The sequence below is a fragment of the Apium graveolens genome, chromosome 11 (assembly GCF_009905375.1).
Source record: "Apium graveolens cultivar Ventura chromosome 11, ASM990537v1, whole genome shotgun sequence".
NCBI lineage: Eukaryota > Viridiplantae > Streptophyta > Magnoliopsida > Apiales > Apiaceae > Apium > Apium graveolens.
In genome coordinates, this window is record NC_133657.1 from 148,133,406 (window position 1) to 148,156,471 (window position 23,066).

At 34.0% G+C, this 23,066-nt stretch overlaps 1 protein-coding gene across 1 annotated transcript; it reads left to right on the top strand.

Annotated features, from left to right (window-relative positions):
• Positions 1 to 20,107: 20,107 nt before the first annotated feature.
• LOC141696632 (uncharacterized) lies at positions 20,108 to 20,932 on the top strand. Its single transcript, XM_074500749.1, has 2 exons — positions 20,108 to 20,551; positions 20,670 to 20,932. Exons 1-2 carry the CDS (start codon positions 20,199 to 20,201, stop codon positions 20,680 to 20,682), a joined length of 366 nt encoding a protein of 121 aa, XP_074356850.1. The 5' UTR covers positions 20,108 to 20,198; the 3' UTR covers positions 20,683 to 20,932.
• Positions 20,933 to 23,066: the final 2,134 nt, after the last annotated feature.

Sequence of the window (23,066 nt, forward strand, 5' to 3'; positions counted from 1 at the left end):
AGTTTATTTACCTCAATCTTGATGAGATGGTTTTGATCTTTTAGAGATGTAATCTCATTCTCATCTTGGACTTTTGAGTCCATCATCCGAGTATATTCTTTATTTTGAGTATGATGAATTTTCTCAATTTTCATCTTCTCGGACCATAATAAGTGAAACCTTTGTTCAACATCTTTATATTTATTTTTATAACTTACTACAAGTTCAATTAAATCATGCTTATTCATATCTAAAAGAGATAAATTAGATTCATCTAATAAAGATTTAATTGAGACATAGTTAGATGTTACTCTTGATTTGAAGAGGAGATTTCCGTTGAGGTAGTTTCATCTCAGAGAGTCATTAAGCATAGATTTACCACTTCTTCACTAGCTTCCGAAGCTTCTTCATCTTCACTTAGATCCCAACCATTTTTGGCCACGAGATTTCATCCCTTTGAAAGTTTAGGACATTCTCTTTTATAATGATCGGGTTGTTTACACTCGAAACACACATCTTGTGTTTCTTCCGGTGATGGATCTTTAGGTTTTGGAGGAGTGTAAACAGGATAGTTTGTAGAGGCATTGGCATTACTATAGGTATTTATATTTTGATTGCCTTTGCCTTTATTGTAGCTCATTGACGGATAATTACTCTTATAGTTAGAAGAATAATTTTGAGAGTAATTTGGCCTTCCGTTAGAGTTAAAAACTCTTTGTTGATTATTTGATTTTAGGAAGCCTTTTCCGTATCTTTGAGTTTTGCTTTGAAGCACACGACGAAGTTTTCTCGTGAGTAGAGCAATTTCACTCTCATCGAGATTTTGGAGTTCCTCGTTTAACTCCTCGTCATTTTCATCTTCATCAATTAATATGGCCGTAAGAGCCATATTTTTCTTTTTATCCTCCACTTTTGGAGCAACCTTTTCCGGAATATTATCTTCTTCGTAAGCACGAAGATTTCCGAATAGGTTATCAATCTTATACTCATTTAAGTTGTGCATCTCTTTTATAGTAGTGACTTTAACCTTCCAACTAGGAGGTAGAGATTTGAGCACTCTTCTATTCTTTTCATTTTGACTATAATTCTTTCCAAGTTGAGATAACTCATCGATAATACGAGTAAATCTTATTTCCATATCGATGATATTTTCTCCTTCTTGGAGTTTAAAGTTCTCGTATTCTTGGATCAATGTATCCATCCGAGAATCTTTTATATCAGTGGTTCCTTCATAGGTTACCACTAATTTATTCCACATTTCTTGTGCCGACTTGCAATTATCGACTTGCAATTATTTACTCTTTTATATTCTTTTTCTGCAAGTGCACTTGTGAGAACCATTTCCGCCTTTGTGGCTATATTCATTGTGGCTTCTTCCTCTAAGTTGTATTCAGTAAGATTCCTTTCGACGATGATGTCATCGATAGTTTTGGTAGGAATGCGAACACCGTCTTCGATAGCCATCCAAACTTTGACTCCTTGAGATCTAGCATAAATGCGAAACCTCATTTTCCATGTTGCAAAGTTGGTGCCATCAAATAGAGGAGGTCGTGAGCTAGATAGACCTTCACCACATCCAACGGGATTAATATACGCCATTCCGGATCACTTTTTGTTGTGCCTGTAAATCTGCAAATCACTTAACAAACACGTTAAAAAGCACTGCTCTGATACCAATTATAAGGTCCCGTATGAGGGCTATTTTAAGCTAGAAGGGGGGTTGAATAGCTTAATTACCAATTTAAAAATTGTTGTGGCATTTTAAAAATATTTTATCCCTTTTTAAAACTTTACCGAGTAGTTATGCAGTTTATATGTGCGGAAAATAAAGTGTAAGGAAAGAAAATATCACACGGTGATTTTATCCTGGTTCGCGATGGCGCAACCTCTAATAGATTCGCTCACCCCTACTCCAGTCCCGGAGCTCCTCTCCCGGACTCAGGATTTTCCCTTATAATAAACTCGCTCCTTTAGTAGGCGGAGAAGCCTTTACACCCTTTACAAGTATTTGTCTTGGTGCGTAACACAAGGGTCACCACCTCAAAATAAATGTATTACCTACACAACTTATCTTAGACAATAACTCCCCGCTATTTCTTCAAAGTTGTTGTAGAGCCTTTGTGTGGACTTGGCTTCCTTAGTTTTTGTCGGTCTTGGATCTTAGTGATCCGGTCTTGGGTATTTCCTCTTCTTCACGGTGCGAAGACTACTAACTCCCCGTTAGTACGTCTAGGACTTGGGTCTTAGAACGAGAATCACCTCACGTCACTTCACCTCACTACAAAACTAATAAGACAATCCACAAAATAAAACAAGTAGAGAAAGATTTGTTTTGAACTAGTATGTTACTATACTAGCTCACAAGTAGTATAATATCCAAATAAGAATATTAAAACTAAATAAAAATACTTGACTTAAGAATAATACAAGATGGTCAAGTATATTTATAGTTCCTCCTTTATAAATTTAATAAAGTTGTGGAGTAATATGAGAAGTCCCTTTTTATGTTAAGCACTTATGGCTTATGACTTCTTTAGTATTCTTCTTCTTTCGATTAAGTATTTATAGATCGAAGAATACTTTAATTACAACCTCGGAGTTGTAATTTTACCTTTAAGTATATCAACTTAAGGTTTTAAGGTATACTTGTATATTGACAATTATAAGGTCAAAGTATACTCTTTTAACTTCAAGCACATTTATAAGATTTATGAGTCTTAGCCAAGATCCAAATAAGTTAAGTGCAAGTAATTGGCTTAAGATTGTGCTTTAGAAGTTTGGACGAATAATTACGAGTATTTTATAGATATCGTAGTATAACCCCACGAAACACTGAAAGATGTTAGAAGGGGCTTATACGATATGACTCATAATTGTTTATATACACGATATGTGTTAACCAAGATCCAATTAAATAACGTGAAAGTAATTGGCTAACTCGTGGATTTGTATCGTCCTTAATTTTAACGGATGATTACGAAGTGTTTATAGATCGAGTTATAATCACCCGGAACACTAAAAATGTTAGAAGGGATTAAATCTATGCTTCGTAATAATTTATGTGCACGAAATGTGTTAGCCAAGATCCAATTAAATAAAGTGCAATTAATTGGCTAACTCGTGAACTTAATCCGTTTTGATATTTGACAAATTACGAAGTGTTTATAGATCGAGTTATAATCCCCCAGAATACTAGAGATGTTAGAAGGGATTAAAACTTTACTTCGTAATATTTTATGTGCACGAATAATGTTAGCCAAGATCCAATAATAAAAATAATTGGCTAACTCGTGAACTTGGGTCAAATATAATCTCCCTTTTGGAGATAAAGTACTTTTCTTTATAGATCTTCTTTTTGAGATGATTTATGTGAAGATCAAGTACTTATTCGAATTCTGAGTTCGAATCTTAGTTCTCTTGAGAACTTTGTTTATTAGAGATCTTGTATTAGAGCTTAAGATGAAGTAGAGAAATTAAGTACAAAGCTCAAATAAAAAAACTCAAATAAGAAGCTAAAAGTTACCACTTTTGAAAAATGGTTGGAAAAGTTCGCCGAAAAAATTTGCCGGAGGTTCGGCCGGATTTTGGCACTTTGGCCGAACTTGGACAGCCCTTCGGGAGGCCGGAAAGTGGTAGTGGATAAGCTCACTTGGTGGGATAAAGTTTGGTTGGGTGAAGCTAAACTTGGGTTTCAAAAATCTTGTATATATGTAAGTATATAGAAGAGAGAGAAGGTTTTTGAGAAGAAGTGTGTGCATAGAATTTGAAAGAGATGAAGAGAAGCACTTCTTGAAAAAATCCCAGCAACTTTGTGGCTCTTTAGCTTGAAGAAAATGGGTTGGGGTGGGGGTTTATTTATAGGAGAAGTTGGGTGGAATGAATGGTGGAGATTTAAGGAAAATGAATGGTGGATGGTGTATGTCACTTGGATTGATGACTTGGCAAGTAGGTTGTGTTTCTTTGACATAGCCATATAAGACAAACAACTTTATGGATTCAAAATCTCAGCTGAGATATTTGAATATATATATATATTTTTTTTTTCTTTTTTATATCATTGTTTAATCACTTAATTAAGGATTTAACACCATTAATTATGACCACCTTAAAAACTCTTAGATAAATACCATAAAAAATATGATAATTACTTAAACAATATAAAATGATTTCCTGCAAGTTTTGGTCAACTTTAGTCAATGGTAACTAGGTCGTGGTCAAATGCGGGACCAACTGCCTCGATTTTTGTGTCCGGACAAAAATTCTCTGAATGCTATAAAATTTTTACTATACTCAGAAAATACCATTTAAATGACCCATACCAAATTTCAAGTCATTCTAGCATGTGGAAGTATTTTATCTAAAAATAAAGCTGTTATGTCAGCCTTTTTTTCGAGTGAAAATATTATTGGTCTTGAAATGAAGGAGATGGATCTTTTGACCAAAGTTTTGACTTGGATAAATACTTAAAATATATTTCCTAATATATAAAATATATTTGGATGATAGGAAATGTGTTTTAGTATTTTTGAATAATTTTCTCAGAGAAATGCTGATTTTACGAATCGGGAGAAAATTACTGTAAGTATACATAAATGATGTGCAAAAGTGGATATTAATATTCCAACCATGAATACTTTGAATAAAAACTATTTTTATTTATGTGATAAGCGAATAGTTAAATATTTTTGATATAACACGAGATCTCTAAAGGGTATTTCTGCAATATTTCTTATTCGAGCTTGTCATATTCCTGTTGCAACACAGATCTAAGAAATATCATATCTTGATATTTTTTCTTTGATAATATTGCCTTAGAGATATATTCCATAAAGATATAGTTTTGATATTTTGCAAGAATGAAATATCTCTTTTATCTGTTCAAAAGACATGATTTTGCTAGTTTGACTTTTTGACTTTGATTTGGATCAGTTAAATTCATGTCCTAATGGAGAGGATCTACGTGTTCTTAATTTTATGTTTAATCATACAAATATCAAAATAAATAATATATCGAAGATATCCTTTCAAATTTATATAACACACGATTGTTAGATTGTTAGGGATTAACACCCTAGATAGAAGATAGTAATGCACACTTGTGACTTTTGAACAAACAAGTAAGCAACTGCAAGGACACACAATCGCCAACTAATCTTAGCCGAAAGGCTAAGAAAGGCTGGCCTAAACACTCTTGTTGAATTTCTTTATAAAGCTGAGATCATGGAGCCACTGCGCATAGCATCTCGAGGTGGTGTAGAACTAGGATAAGTACTAAAGTTCAGATTTTACGATAGCTGCCATGGAAGATGAGGCGAACTTGAAAAAAATAGATATTACTTGCCTTTTCCAAGTTGCCAAACATTCATCCCTGGACATTATATACCTTTCTATGCTCTTATTATATATTTTTTAAGTATACAATTACATAGTACTCGTCTTGTTTAGCCTTATTGGTTATCGTGTGTAAGAACATATATATGTGTCAGGTGTTTACCCATCAAATTACAATTTCATTGACGACAGTTCGATAATATGATGAAGTTTACCTTCCTTCATATGTTTTATTCCATTCCTGTATGATCTCCGTGTTTATTTAGTATATTTAATAAACTTATTGTGTATGATCTCCGTGTTCATTTAGTATATTTAATAAACTTATTACGAAGCTGACAAAATACAATTGGTGTTTAAGAAGTAAATCGAGCGAACTGTGATCGTTTAAAGGTATTTTGACTATGTTTTGGTGGGCGACGCGTATAGAGTCATTGGGGCTGTGGGGCTTTCAACTTTAAAAAAATACCTTTTGACTGTTAAAAAATTAGGATTTTAGAGCTTAATTTAATTATGTTCTTGATGTTAATCCTAAAATCTAATGATTGGAAATTGTTCAATGATATTTGAACTTAAATTTTCATGTATGGTTTTAAGAATTTTCTGAATGAAATCCATATGAAATGAGAGATGAAAGTAGCTTGGAAAAGCTTGGAAAATTTGAGAATGTTTGTCCCACATTGAAATAAATAAAGGGGGTTGTGTGCTTTATATGGTATTACCCACATGAGTAGTATACAACTACTAAGGTGTGTGATGGTCCATTGTGTTGTTGTGTGCTTCACGCGCACACACAAACACACACGCGCGCCCCGCCACGCACCGCACCGCACCGGACCGGGTCGGGTCGAAGGGCGAATGTCTCGGCGTCTCGCGTACGCGAGGCGACCTGGGCGAGGATTTTATTTATTTGAGAATTATTTTAATTCAAATTTATTTATCGGTGATTGGATTATTGGGCTGGGTTCTGAAATAGGCTGAGTAGACTAAATATATTGAACCTGCAAATAATCTGATCTGTAACAAGTTCTGATATAAGAATCAGAACTTAAGAACTGATGAATAAAATCAGAACTTAACAAGTTCTGATATCAGAATCAGAACTTAAGTACTGATGAGTCGAATCAGAACTTAACTTAAGTTCTGATAATAATGTGGGTGTTAATGTGAAAAGCTGTTACAAATAATTTAAATTCAAAAGCTGTTCAGTTTTGATTTTTTCATTTATGAATTCAAAATCTGATCAGTTTTGATTTTTTCATTAATGGAGCAGTTTAATTCAGACATTAAGTGTGTGGACTGTAATATCCCGTATTTTCAGAATTATTATTATTGATATTTGAATATGTTTATGTGATTTTATGATTTAGAAGGAATAAAATGGTGGATATTTTATTCTTATTTGACGAGTTTGTGTTATTAAATGGTAATGTGTTAATTATTGACTGTTATAGCGATCCTTGTTAATATCTGAAAATATTTCCTTAAATGTATTGTTTTCAAAAGTTTATTTGAAAACCGATCATTTATTGATATCGGTAAATTGAGTTCGTTTAGTAATATTAGGGATTGGATGGATATTCTGTCAACTATGTGTTGTATGTAATATTAATTGTGTGGGACTCAGTTGTGATTGAGGATTATTTGTATTATTAATTACTGAGTCGTATCGTTTTGTTTTTGTCTTTAAAAGTGATTTTATTGAAAATCTAATTTCATAAATATTTAAATTATCTTTAAAAATATTTTTATGACTTTATAATTACAATAATTATTTTTGGGATTTTATAAAATTTAGAAATCAATATTTCATCAATTATTTAGCCCTGTGTGATTTTCTGATTTCATTTATTTGTAAAATCCGTATTTAATTGCAAAATTCATCAAAAATTATGAAACTCATATTTATTTACGTTTGGAATATTCTAAGAATTTTAAAATTATTTTGGAAATTTTTGGGATTAATTTCACCGGCGCATTGAATCGTTTAATTGCTAAAAACGGGTATAAATCGCGTTTCAAAAATTATTTTAAAATTACGAAATTTATGTTTTTATAAACTTCGGGATATTTATAACATTTTAAGACTATTTTTGGGATTTTCTGAATTTGTTTTAAGTGCAGCTCGGTTCATTAATTGTGAAATGCGGGTATAGCGCGCAAGTTAAAAATACTTTAAAAAATTATGAAAATTTTATTTTATTAGTTTCGGGATATTTACAAAATTATGAGATTATTTTGAGATATTTCTGATTTATTTTCATACGTAAGTTAGTATCGATAATTGCATAATGGCGAGCCGAAATTAAGCTTCTAGTCGTAAGTAGAGACACGTGGTACACTCTCCTTATTTTGCAGACACGTGGTAGCTGTTGGTTTGTAAAAACAAAACACACGCACAAACCCACCCTCCCTGTTCTTCCTGGCACACAATCTCTCTGCATCTCTCTCTGTACTCTCATCTCTAATCTCTAATTTCTCTCCCTCTCTTATATCTCCAATCGCTGCCCCGCCTCTTTCTTTTTTTTTCCGGTTAATCGCCCTCTCGTTTTCCGGCGAACCGTTGTTGGTTATCTCTGTTGATTTCCGCGTCGTGGCTTCCGGCGAGTTGCCGCCGATTGGCCTGGTAGCTCCGTTGTGTGTATATGTATGTGGTTCAGTCGGGTGTTAATTGTTTTACCTGTTGCCTGTCGTTGTACTGCTGTTGCCGCCTGGTTCCTTTCTTTTCCGATGGCGCGTGGCTGTGTTATTGTTTTTCCCGAATTGAAATTGTTTTTAATTTTTTTTAATTTGTTTCTCTGCAGGAATATTTTGAGTAATATGCGTGAAATAAAATATTATTTGGTTTAGGTTGATTTTTGCTTGTTAATTATAGTTATGAACTTGCTAATTGATTTTGTGTAGTTTCGAGTTGTGTAAGTCAATACTTGGTTGAATTTCGCTTATATATTCTTAGGCGGATTGAATGTCTAAATGACAACTACTATTCTTGATTTTATAAAATCTGAAATTTCAGTTGGTAAGGATGATTTCCGGGTTTTTAGATTTATAACAATGGTGTAGTAGTGTATAACTTGAGTTTTGGTTCGTTAAGTGATTATGGCTTGACCCGGTTAATATATGTTTAAGTTATAATAGTTTATGGTGGTTTTAAATTTCAGTCTTGGTATTTTGAGTTGTTCTACAAAATTTTCAGATTTATACATAGTTATTTGAAGGATTATTAGTGAGTTATATGCATGATATGTTGTGAATTGTGTTGTCAAATCCGTTTAGAAATAAGCTGAGTTCTTGTTAAATTCGTAGCTTTTAACTAGTTCATCGTATGATAATGATTTTGCACTCTCTGGAAAGATAATGGAATTATCTACAATATTCATTCTTTGTGTTTTTCCAAATTCGGCCTGCAATTATGATAAAATCTGCCATTTGTAAAATCTGTCCTGTTATTTCAGTTTGATACATCCTGACTTCAAAAATTCGTAGTAAATTCATTATTTTAGCTATGACTTTGAACTATACCAATTTTAAAAGCTTAATTCAGGATCTACAATTGTTACTTATAGTTCATTAATCAATTCTATGATTTAAGAGTCTCAAATACTAAGTTACTTGCGAAAACAGGGCTGAATCTGCTTATGCAGCTGTGTATTTTAAAGTTTCTGAATTCGTTACTTGGTCATTTTTAGCGAGCCTTACCATTTTGGAAAGGTCGCGAAATATCCTACAACTTTTATGTTTTAAACTTTTCTGTTTAAGTTCATCTATGTATTGTAAAATGTCATTCTTCTGAGGCTGGTTAACTTAAATTTTAGGTTCGGTAGCTATTTTGTATATTATAACTCGACATATGGTTTCGTGCTAATATATGTGATTGCTAGTCATTGTTTAATAGATTAAATATATGAACCTATAATATAGAAGTGTTGGTTAGTGATTTGATATGTGCTTTATAATTTATTAAATTATAGATTTAAGTTAGCATACTTGATGACATACTTGACTTGTGCACATGTACATTGACTTGTTATTTGTATATGTGATAGCAATGATGTGTTTTATGAAAATACATGTTAGTATATGCCTATTTGAGATTGAGTTCCGTTGCTAATTATTATAGTGTGATTTGAATATGTTTATAGTTACTAGTCTACGTGATATATGTGCAAGGTGATTTATTTAAGTATTTATTCGAGTTGAATTGGTGATGTTAAATTATATAACTGTAAGTTCAAATATTATAAATTATTCAGTATACTTAATTGTTTAGGTGTCGCAAGTCTGGGCGGGTAATTTTCCTTAAATGTTTAGGTGCCGCAAGTCTGGGCGGGTAATTTTCCTTAAATGTTTAGGTGCCGCAAGTCTGGGCGGGTACTTTTCTTACTTGTTTACTTTTATGTTGCTGCAAGTTGAGGCAACTTTATTTTTTTTGTTTGGTTATAAGATTAAATTGTGGAATTGAAAAAAAAACAGGTGGATAGTCTTAATTACGAATACTTCATGCCAAAATTTTCTAAAATTCCCCTGTATCTAAATCTATTTGACTTATTTGATTTCAATGATTTGAAAGTATGTTATGATTGTTAGTCGTAACACGTATAGAATATGTCTGGGTAAGAACATTGAAATGACTTATGGGTTGTATTTGTGGTGTGGTTATTCAGGGTATTGTCCATATTACGAATAGGTCATGCCGAATTTTCCGTAGAAATATTATCATAAGTTACACGTTCTCTTGTTAAATAATTTTCTGAGTTGGTAGAAGGTTTTAAACTATAATGTGTGCTACTTGTTATATGCTATACAATGTGCCATATATATATATATATATATATAGCGAAAGGGTAGAAATAAGATAATCGTTTCAGAAGGATACTAAAGTAGTATCGTTTTGCTTATAATAGGATCGGGCATTAAGGGCGTGAGACCAAACAAAGGCAAGAGAAAGGGAGAGTTGCATAGTATTTCGGTAGATACGGATTGTTCGAGACGAGCAGAACTAGACGTTGGGGATCAAGACTGAAGTTTGATAAGATTTCGTATCAGACCGCAGTAACCGCATTAGCGACATATCAAAGAATTAAGAATAGGAAATGGTGACGTCTTGAGAAAACATCATGAGATATTTGTGTTATTGCGAGTGTGCTAACTGCTAAAAACCCAAAGGCAAGTATTCCTATCATCACTTATTGTTCAAGTGATATTTATTTTAAAGCTTATTATGCAAGTATTTGCTTTCCCTATTCTCAGTTCGGAATAGATAAATGTTTTACATATCGCTGAATTAAATAATTCTGTTTATGCAAGTATTCCCGAACTTTCTTTTAAATACTGCAAGTATTCCTAACCTTTCTCCTTAAATTCTGCAAATATTTATTCGTTCCTATTCTAAGTTCAGAATAGTTAAACTGTTTTATATTTCGCTGCAATTACTTTTATTTATGCAAGTTCCTTTCACTATTATTCCTTTATCATCGATTGCTCTCTTGAGCAAGTACCCAAAGTGATTTGACATCAAAAATACTCCACGGACTGGATGGTTACTATATATATATATAAGGACCAGTGATGAGCTGGATCCTATGGGCCGGAGATGAACCGGACCCTTTAGGCCATAGTTGCCTGAGTACTCCTTATGTTGGTTGGGTCTATGCAGTTGGGTATAGATCCGCACTATATTCTGACTGATCAGCAGATTATAGTGCATATGTTGGTTTCTAGTATCCAGTCTAATTTATTGTTGATCGCCATTGACGGCATTCCTTCTTGAAAAGAAATTATGATTATGAATTAATTTCTTAGCACTCAGTTTCGGGAAAATTACAGTGTTTATAAATGAATTCGAAGTTCAGATTGTTGCTGCAGCATTTGTTGCTCAGTGATAATTAGAATCTTGAATGAATTGGGATCTTCTTAATTATTTAACCCGTCCTTATCAGGCTGGTTTAGCAGGCTAAGTCTATGGAAACTTAGTCGATAATGATGGATACTGAATAGTTAGGAATTTCTTGAACATTGATAAGTATTAATTTCCAGAGTTCGGTTTTGAATAAAGTTTATGATTCAATATATATTCATTGTTTCATGTTATTGTCGTTTACGATATTTCCGTAAACACTGTTTTACGAGCTTTTAAGCTCGTCAAGATTCAAAGAATTGCTGAAGCCTTTCGCTTAAAAATATCAAAATGGTCTGAATAGAAGTAAGGAATCAAGTATGGGATTCCTCAACTAAAATTTTATGATTCAGCAACTATGATTTTAAAAATGTTTTGCTCTGATGCAGATGTGGGTTTATATCAAAACAACCCTATATTTACTATAATGATCTTGCTGAGCATTTCTTCCGCTCATACTTGCCTGTTTTTAAATTTAACCTCCAGTGAGGATTAGCTTGCGCTGTTTAGCTGCGAAATTGAGGAAGCAAAGAAGAAGCTCTTAGAAGGTGGTTGGTCCAGGGTTTGCGGACTAGTGTAAGTTTTATTGTATAAAGTTGTTTATATTATATTGTATTATAGTTGTATATTTTATTTGGGCCTAGTATACTTCATTTCGAAGTTATACTAGTGGGTTTAGTTTTGAGTTGGAATTTATTGAAAAGAAATGTAAAAGAAAGTGAGAAAAAATTTATTTGTGGAATTTGGATATCTTGTTTCTAGAACTGTAACCTTAAAAGATCTTGGAGTAGTTTGGGGTCATTTATGATAAATATCTTCCGCTGGCATTTATTTATTGATTTAACAGGTTAATTTGGATTGAAGTTTTATAGTGACGACCAAATCCCTTGACCCCGGATTTGGGGGCGTTACAGGTTGGTATCAGAGCTGAGGTTATAGTAAACTAGAAACGAGAGTGTGTAGGAGTGTGTATAGCTATGTGAGGACGCTTGAGCTCATATCGAGTTCCTGTTGGACTATTGGATATAGTACCAACGAATAAGTTAAGATAGGCGCATTCGTTTGAGATGGTTGTGCTGAGCTGGATGGAACTCCTGGCAGTTGCAAAACTTCTATTGTGGAATCTTTCGAGACTACGATTTGACGACGATGAAGATTATCGATATCCTTAAAACATGAAGAAGTGTCTAGAATCGGACGACGAGTCAACAGGATAGTTCAGATAGAAGATAAGTATTAAGACTTTGGCAATACCTTCTATTTCTATAATTCCTTTTGACATTTTTCAAAAAGAAGTAATTGTTAGAGGAGATATTCCCTAACACTCATTTTCAATCATAATTGTGTTTTAAATGTGCCGGAGTCTGTCATGAAGCCTATTTTTCAGGTTTTGATAGCTCTGTCAAGTTATGATAAATTAATTCCACTTTTCTTAGTTGGTGAATAGTTTCTTGATGATGTGACACCATTTGCTCATTTGGTGACATAATTTTGTTCTCTGGATTTCATTTCCTTCTGAAATATTAGCTTTGAAATATTTTTAATTTTATTCATTTGATTTTGAATTCCTTTCATATTCTTTTATTCTGACTGAGATGAACAACCCTAACTATAGGGGACACAAGATATACCTGTCTGTGTGATAGGAGTTGGATGGGACGCCATCACTTGTGTGTGTTGTGAATACATGAAGGGTAACAACCTTTAGTGGTGTCTTAATTTGGGCACGCAATACCAAGTTCGTTTGGTCATATTGATCTCTTAGTTATTCTTTTATTTCAACAATATCTTTCTCAAATTCAGATTTTGGCTCCGTTATGGTATCAAATTCTTTTCTTTTTGAAATTCCATGATTTTGTCATCCCAAACATTTGAAGGTATGCCAATCAAGTTAAGCTGAGTTATCCTGGTCAAGTCAAAGCAGGGTTATGTGATGGGATTATCAAGAGCAACACTGGATTGCAATGCGATTAAAATATCAGGGTGTATAGCGAAGTCAATCTGTTTCTTTATTTTTCTATCTCTCTCTTTCTTTTCTTTCTCTCTGTCTTTCTTTCTATTCTTTTTTCCCGCAATCGGTAAAATTGATTCTATTGAAGAACTGATCAAAGGGTGTGAATAGAACAGTGGTGCGGAGTGAAGCTCCCGTGATCATTATGTTATACAAGAACTCCAAGCTTTAATTGGAAATTTTAAGAAAAGTTACATATGTAAGATTGGGAAGTTGGCTAGATGATCCCTAGTGCTCTCTTCTGCTGATTCCGAGGACGGAATCCTTATAAGGAGGATAGATTGTAATATCCCGTATTTTCAGAATTATTATTATTGATATTTGAATATGTTTATGTGATTTTATGATTTAGAAGGAATAAAATGGTGGATATTTTATTCTTATTTGACGAGTTTGTGTTATTAAATGGTAATGTGTTAATTATTGACTGTTATAGCGATCCTTGTTAATATCTGAAAATATTTCCTTAAATGTATTATTTTCAAAAGTTTATTTGAAAACCGATCATTTATTGATATCGGTAAATTGAGTTCGTTTAGTAATATTAGGGATTGGATGGATATTCTGTCAACTATGTGTTGTATGTAATATTAATTATGTGGGACTCAGTTGTGATTGAGGATTATTTGTATTATTAATTACTGAGTCGTATCGTTTTGTTTTTGTCTTTAAAAGTGATTTTATTGAAAATCTAATTTCATAAATATTTAAATTATCTTTAAAAATATTTTTATGACTTTATAATTACAATAATTATTTTTGGGATTTTATAAAATTTAGAAATCAATATTTCATCAATTATTTAGCCCTGTGTGATTTTCTGATTTCATTTATTTGTAAAATCCGTATTTAATTGCAAAATTCATCAAAAATTATGAAACTCATATTTATTTACGTTTGGAATATTCTAAGAATTTTAAAATTATTTTGGAAATTTTTGGGATTAATTTCACCGGCGCATTGAATCGTTTAATTGCTAAAAACGGGTATAAATCGCGTTTCAAAAATTATTTTAAAATTACGAAATTTATGTTTTTATAAACTTCGGGATATTTATAACATTTTAAGACTATTTTTGGGATTTTCTGAATTTGTTTTAAGTGCAGCTCGGTTCATTAATTGTGAAATGCGGGTATAGCGCGCAAGTCAAAAATACTTTAAAAAATTATGAAAATTTTATTTTATTAGTTTCGGGATATTTACAAAATTATGAGATTATTTTGAGATATTTCTGATTTATTTTCATACGTAAGTTAGTATCGATAATTGCATAATGGCGAGCCGAAATTAAGCTTCCAGTCGTAAGTAGAGACACGTGGTACACTCTCCTTATTTTGCAGACACGTGGTAGCTGTTGGTTTGTAAAAACAAAATACACGCACAAACCCACCCTCCCTGTTCTTCCTGGCACACAATCTCTCTGCATCTCTCTCTGTACTCTCATCTCTAATCTCTAATTTCTCTCCCTCTCTTATATCTCCAATCGCTGCCCCGCCTCTTTCTTTTTTTTTCAGGTTAATCGCCCTCTCGTTTTCCGGCGAACCGTTGTTGGTTATCTCTGTTGATTTCCGCGTCGTGGCTTCCGGCGAGTTGCCGCCGATTGGCCTGGTAGCTCCGTTGTGTGTATATGTATGTGGTTCAGTCGGGTGTTAATTGTTTTACCTGTTGCCTGTCGTTGTACTGCTGTTGCCGCCTGGTTCCTTTCTTTTCCGATGGCGCGTGGCTGTGTTATTGTTTTTCCCGAATTGAAATTGTTTTTAATTTTTTTTAATTTGTTTCTCTGCAGGAATATTTTGAGTAATATGCGTGAAATAAAATATTATTTGGTTTAGGTTGATTTTTGCTTGTTAATTATAGTTATGAACTTGCTAATTGATTTTGTGTAGTTTCGAGTTGTGTAAGTCAATACTTGGTTGAATTTCGCTTATATATTCTTAGGCGGATTGAATGTCTAAATGACAACTACTATTCTTGATTTTATAAAATCTGAAATTTCAGTTGGTAAGGATGATTTCCGGGTTTTTAGATTTATAACAATGGTGTAGTAGTGTATAACTTGAGTTTTGGTTCGTTAAGTGATTATGGCTTGACCCGGTTAATATATGTTTAAGTTATAATAGTTTATGGTGGTTTTAAATTTCAGTCTTGGTATTTTGAGTTGTTCTACAAAATTTTCAGATTTATACATAGTTATTTGAAGGATTATTAGTGAGTTATATGCATGATATCTTGTGAATTGTGTTGTCAAATCCGTTTAGAAATAAGCTGAGTTCTTGTTAAATTCGTAGCTTTTAACTAGTTCATCGTATGATAATGATTTTGCACTCTCTGGAAAGATAATGGAATTATCTACAATATTCATTCTTTGTGTTTTTCCAAATTCGGCCTGCAATTATGATAAAATCTGCCATTTGTAAAATCTGTCCTGTTATTTCAGTTTGATACATCCTGACTTCAAAAATTCGTAGTAAATTCATTATTTTAGCTATGACTTTGAACTATACCAATTTTAAAAGCTTAATTCAGGATCTACAATTGTTACTTATAGTTCATTAATCAATTCTATGATTTAAGAGTCTCAAATACTAAGTTACTTGCGAAAACAGGGCTGAATCTGCTTATGCAGCTGTGTATTTTAAAGTTTCTGAATTCGTTACTTGGTCATTTTTAGCGTGCCTTACCATTTTGGAAAGGTCGCGAAATATCCTACAACTTTTATGTTTTAAACTTTTCTGTTTAAGTTCATCTATGTATTGTAAAATGTCATTCTTCTGAGGCTGGTTAACTTAAATTTTAGGTTCGGTAGCTATTTTGTATATTATAACTCGACATATGGTTTCGTGCTAATATATGTGATTGCTAGTCATTGTTTAATAGATTAAATATATGAACCTATAATATAGAAGTGTTGGTTAGTGATTTGATATGTGCTTTATAATTTATTAAATTATAGATTTAAGTTAGCATACTTGATGACATACTTGACTTGTGCACATGTACATTGACTTGTTATTTGTATATGTGATAGCAATGATGTGTTTTATGAAAATACATGTTAGTATATGCCTATTTGAGATTGAGTTCCGTTGCTAATTATTATAGTGTGATTTGAATATGTTTATAGTTACTAGTCTACGTGATATATGTGCAAGGTGATTTATTTAAGTATTTATTCGAGTTGAATTGGTGATGTTAAATTATATAACTGTAAGTTCAAATATTATAAATTATTCAGTATACTTAATTGTTTAGGTGCCGCAAGTCTGGGCGGGTAATTTTCCTTAAATGTTTAGGTGCCGCAAGTCTGGGCGGGTAATTTTCCTTAAATGTTTAGGTGCCGCAAGTCTGGGCGGGTACTTTTCTTACTTGTTTACTTTTATGTTGCTGCAAGTTGAGGCAACTTTATTTTTTTTGTTTGGTTATAAGATTAAATTGTGGAATTGAAAAAAAAACAGGTGGATAGTCTTAATTACGAATACTTCATGCCAAAATTTTCTAAAATTCCCCTGTATCTAAATCTATTTGACTTATTTGATTTCAATGATTTGAAAGTATGTTATGATTGTTAGTCGTAACACGTATAGAATATGTCTGGGTAAGAACATTGAAATGACTTATGGGTTGTATTTGTGGTGTGGTTATTCAGGGTATTGTCCATATTACGAATAGGTCATGCCGAATTTTCCGTAGAAATATTATCATAAGTTACACGTTCTCTTGTTAAATAATTTTCTGAGTTGGTAGTAAGTTTTAAACTATAATGTGTGCTACTTGTTATATGCTATACAATGTGCCATATATATATATATATATAGTGAAAGGGTAGAAATAAGATAATCGTTTCAGAAGGATACTAAAGTAGTATCGTTTTGCTTATAATAGGATCGGGCATTAAGGGCGTGAGACCAAACAAAGGCAAGAGAAAGGGAGAGTTGCATAGTATTTCGGTAGATACGGATTGTTCGAGACGAGCAGAACTAGACGTTGGGGATCAAGACTGAAGTTTGATAAGATTTCGTATCAGACCGCAGTAACCGCATTAGCGACATATCAAAGAATTAAGAATAGGAAATGGTGACGTCTTGAGAAAACATCATGAGATATTTGTGTTATTGCGAGTGTGCTAACTGCTAAAAACCCAAAGGCAAGTATTCCTATCATCACTTATTGTTCAAGTGATATTTATTTTAAAGCTTATTATGCAAGTATTTGCTTTCCCTATTCTCAGTTCGGAATAGATAAATGTTTTACATATCGCTGAATTAAATAATTCTGTTTATGCAAGTATTCCCGAACTTTCTTTTAAATACTGCAAGTATTCCTAACCTTTCTCCTTAAATACTGCAAATATTTATTCGTTCCTATTCTAAGTTCAGAATAGTTAAACTGTTTTATATTTCGCTGCAATTACTTTTATTTATGCAAGTTCCTTTCACTATTATTCCTTTATCATCGATTGCTCTCTTGAGCAAGTACCCAAAGTGATTTGACATCAAAAATACTCCACGGACTGGATGGTTACTATATATATATATAAGGACCAGTGATGAGCTGGATCCTATGGGCCGGAGATGAACCGGACCCTTTAGGCCATAGTTGCCTGAGTACTCCTTATGTTGGTTGGGTCTATGCAGTTGGGTATAGATCCGCACTATATTCTGACTGATCAGCAGATTATAGTGCATATGTTGGTTTCTAGTATCCAGTCTAATTTATTGTTGATCGCCATTGACGGCATTCCTTCTTGAAAAGAAATTATGATTATGAATTAATTTCTTAGCACTCAGTTTCGGGAAAATTACAGTGTTTATAAATGAATTCGAAGTTCAGATTGTTGCTGCAGCATTTGTTGCTCAGTGATAATTAGAATCTTGAATGAATTGGGATCTTCTTAATTATTTAACCCGTCCTTATCAGGCTGGTTTAGCAGGCTAAGTCTATGGAAACTTAGTCGATAATGATGGATACTGAATAGTTAGGAATTTCTTGAACATTGATAAGTATTAATTTCCAGAGTTCGGTTTTGAATAAAGTTTATGATTCAATATATATTCATTGTTTCATGTTATTGTCGTTTACGATATTTCTGTAAACACTGTTTTACGAGCTTTTAAGCTCGTCAAAATTCAAAGAATTGCTGAAGCCTTTCGCTTAAAAATATCAAAATGGTCTGAATAGAAGTAAGGAATCAAGTATGGGATTCCTCAACTAAAATTTTATGATTCAGCAACTATGATTTTAAAAATGTTTTGCTCTGATGCAGATGTGGGTTTATATCAAAACAACCCTATATTTACTATAATGATCTTGCTGAGCATTTCTTCCGCTCATACTTGCCTGTTTTTAAATTTAACCTCCAGTGAGGATTAGCTTGCGCTGTTTAGCTGCGAAATTGAGGAAGCAAAGAAGAAGCTCTTAGAAGGTGGTTGGTCCAGGGTTTGCGGACTAGTGTAAGTTTTATTGTATAAAGTTGTTTATATTATATTGTATTATAGTTGTATATTTTATTTGGGCCTAGTATACTTCATTTCGAAGTTATACTAGTGGGTTTAGTTTTGAGTTGGAATTTATTGAAAAGAAATGTAAAAGAAAGTGAGAAAAAATTTATTTGTGGAATTTGGATATCTTGTTTCTAGAACTGTAACCTTAAAAGATCTTGGAGTAGTTTGGGGTCATTTATGATAAATATCTTCCGCTGGCATTTATTTATTGATTTAACAGGTTAATTTGGATTGAAGTTTTATAGTGACGACCAAATCCCTTGACCCCGGATTTGGGGGCGTTACATGGACAGTTTCATTTTTCCTCTCCTATAAATAGAGGCTAAACTAAATGAATACATGACACTACATTCTCATCTCTTCTCTTCAACCTCTCTGCATTTCTCTCCCATAAGTCCTGAAGTGCTGATATTTTCCGGCGACTGAGGTGCTGGTCGAAGTGGAGGTTTTGTTGCTGCTGTTAACATAAACTCCGAGCTGTTTTATCCTGGTGGAGATATTGCGCACATCCCAAACGCAGCAGGTAGGGGGAAATAATCTCTTCAAGAGCAGCCAGGACTTCGAGCAAGGCCTGGTGACTCAGCTGTAATCATTTTCTTGGCGTTTTGTATCTGTAAACCTTTATTTCAGTCACTGTTGAAAGCTATGGTTTCGGGTACATCTTTCTTTCTCTCTACGTTATTTCAGTTACTGATTTTGTTTACCTGCATGTTTTGTTTTGTTAACTGTGGTCTTGGCCTAAACTTGTTAAATTCTTTATACACTTGCCTCTATGTTGCTTTACTTGTTAGTGAGTTTTACAACATTCTTGAAGAGATTATTGGTTATTTAGAATTTAGCATAATGGTTAACGAAAGTGAGGTTATCGTTGGTGGTGGTAGCAGTTCGGGTGTAACTGCTGGGGCCATTGATTGGACCACCTATAGTTTCCCACAAGCTGTTGAACTAACCGGTTTACCGGAGAAATTCAACGGTGGCATTGGCTTTTCTCGCTGGCAGAAAAGGATGAAGTTGTGGTTGACTATAAAGGGTCTGTGGCCGGTTGTGGAATATGAGAAACCAGTAGTGGATCAAGAGAAGGCTGACACAGTTAAGGCTTTTGCGAAGTGGGCTGAGAAGGATGGAGTGGCTAGAGTGGCCATTCTGGCGGCACTAACAAACACTTTGTTTGATGTCTATTCTTCTGATGCCTACTCTGCAAAACTCTTATGGGAGAAGCTGGACCAGACACATAATACTGACTCACAAGGTCTAGAAAAGTATTCTGTGGCAAGGTTCCTCGAGTTCAAGCTGGTGGACAATAAGTCCATGACTGAGCAGGTGCATGAGTTCGAGATGATAGTGCATGCTTTGAAGGAGTCTGGAATGAATCTCCCGGAGAAGTTCAAGGTGATGAGTGATTGAAAAGCTCCCGAAGTCTTGGGAAGAGTTCTCTCTCTCCCTGAAAAGACAGAAAGGAGAGATCACCTGGACCAACCTTATGCTGGACATCTCGGTGCAAGAACAACACAAGTCCAAACAGGGACATGTGATGCCAACTGAACACGGTACCTCGAAGGTAAACATAGCAACTGTAGGACAAAAGAGGAAGGCTTTTGCTAAGAAAGCTAATAGTAATAAACCTAAGAGTGACAAGGCCAAGGCCAAGAAACCCAAGGCAAACAAACCATGCTGGTCTTGTGGGCAGGTTGGGCACTGGAGTAAGGACTGCCCTACGAAGAAAGCGAAGAAAACCGAGGTAGCACAAGCAAATGTTGTGCTTGGAACCGCAAGTGGGCCTGTAGTGAACATGGTTGTTGGTGAGGCTATGGCTTCTGAAACCAACGTTGACCGGTATGTATCCTACAACCCTGTGATATTTTCTACCTATCTGTCAAATGAATGGTTGATAGATACTGGAGCTAATGTACATATTTGTGCTGATATTAGTTTATTTGTATCTTATCAACAGAGTCATAGCTTGACTGTGAAGATGGGGAATGCTAGTGTTGCTCAAGTACATGGAGTTGGAAACGTGGATCTGAAGTTCCCTTCAGGACGTATTCTATCTCTGACGAGAGTGCATCATGTTCCCAACATGCGTAGAAATATAATAAGTGGAAGCTGTTTAGTTTCTAGTGGTTTTGAAATTTCGTTTAAGTGTAATAAAGTAGTTCTTATTCACACTGGTACATTCTTTGGCAAGGGTTACTTGTCAAATGGTTTATTTGTTATTAATGCGGATCCCGTTTTGGGAAATTTGATTAATAATGTTATTCCTACTGTTAATTGTATTGAATCCTCAAATATATGGCATGCTAGACTAGGTCATTTAAACTTTGGTGCTCTTAAGAACATGATGAACTTAGAGTTGATTCCAAAATATACCATAGAAAAGAATTCTAAATGTCAAGTATGTGTGTCTGCTAAACAGATAAGGAAACCTTTTCATAACGTTGTTAGGGATTCAGACTTGTTAGATTTAGTACACACTGATATTTGTGAATTTGGTGGTGTGTTGACCAAGGACCAGTTTAGATACTTCATTACTTTTATAGATGATAGTAGTAGATATTGTTATGTTTATTTACTTAGACATAAGGATGAAGCACTTAGTAAATTCATTATATATAAAACTGAAGTAGAAAAACAAACTAGTAAGTTACTTAAAAGATTGAGATCTGATAGAGGTGGTGAGTATACGAGTAATGCTTTTAATGAATTTTGTGCAAACAATGGTATAGTTCATGAAGTTACTCCACCATACACACCTGAGTCTAATGGGGTTGCTGAGCGAAAGAACAGAACATTTAAAGATATGATTAATAGTATGCTTATTAACTCTGGGTTGCCTAAATACATGTGGGGAGAGGCTCTAAATACGGCTTGCCATATTTTGAATAGAGTCCCTCTGAAATACATGGATAAAACACCCTTGGAGTTATGGAAAGGCAGGATGACTAGTCTTAAGTATCTTCGTGTGTGGGGGTGCCTTGCTAAGGTGCTTGTTCCTGAACACAAGAGAAAGAAACTAGGTCCAAAGACTGTTGACTGTATCTTTCTGGGCTATCTTGAAACCACTACAGCTATGAGATTTTTAGTGTTAAAATCTGACATAGATGGTATAGTGGCAAACACGATAGTTGAATTTCGAGATGCGACATTCTTTGAGGATGTCTACCCTATGAAGACTGGAATACCTGAAACGACTTCTGAGGAAGATCCTACTCACACATCAAGTTCTATTCCTGATCATGTGGAAAAGATGACAAATATGGGGGCGGAACCTAGTAGTAGCTCTATTCCTAAGGAATTAGAGGAACCAAGGAGAAGTAAGCGTGCAAAAATAGTCAAGGATTTTGGAGGTGATTTCATCACTTACAATATCGAGGACGAACCTTTAACTTTCCGGCAAGCTATGGATTCTTCTGAGTCAAGGCACTGGAAGGGCGCTGTCAAGAGTGAAATTGACTCTATTGTTTCCAATGGAACATGGGAGTTGGTTGATCTCCCTCCTGGGTGTTCTACTATTGGGTGCAAATGGGTCTTTAAAAGGAAGTTGAATCCTGACGGCTCAATAGATAAGTACAAAGCTAGACTGGTAGCTAAGGGTTTTAAGCAAAAGGAAGGAATTGATTATTTTGATACATACTCTCCGGTTGCAAGAATGGTAACAATCTGAATGCTTATAGCATTGGCTTCAGTCCATGGTCTTATCATTCATCATATGGATGTAAAGACGGCTTTTCTTCATGGTGAACTTGAGGAAGAGATTTATATGGATCAGCCTGATGGATTTGTTGCATCAGGCAATGAAAGGAAAGTATGTAAGTTGATCAAGTCCATCTATGGCTTGAAACAAGCTCCCAGAGATTGGCATAAAAAGTTTGATGAAACTATATTGCCTTTCAGTTATAAGATTAATGAAAGTGATAAGTGTGTCTACACTAAAGATAAAGGTAATGAGTGTGTTATCTTGTGCCTATATGTGGATGATATTTTATTGTTTGGAACCAATATTGAGATTATTAACGAGACTAAAGAATTCTTGAAAAGGCATTTTGAAATGAAGGATATGGGTGAGGCAAGTGTGATTCTTGGAATCAAATTGATTCAGTCCACTGAAGGAATAACCTTGACTCAATCTCATTATATAGAGAAATCTATACTTGAGAAATATGGTTATTCACAGTGTAGAATCGCTAGTACACCTTATGATTCGAAAGTTGCCCTTGTCAAGAATACTTCAGGAGTGCCTGTGTCTCAGTTAAGGTATTCTCAGATTATTGGGAGCTTGCAGTATCTTGCTAACTGTACTAGACCAGATATTTCATATTCTGTGTCTAAATTGGCGAGATATACAAGCTGT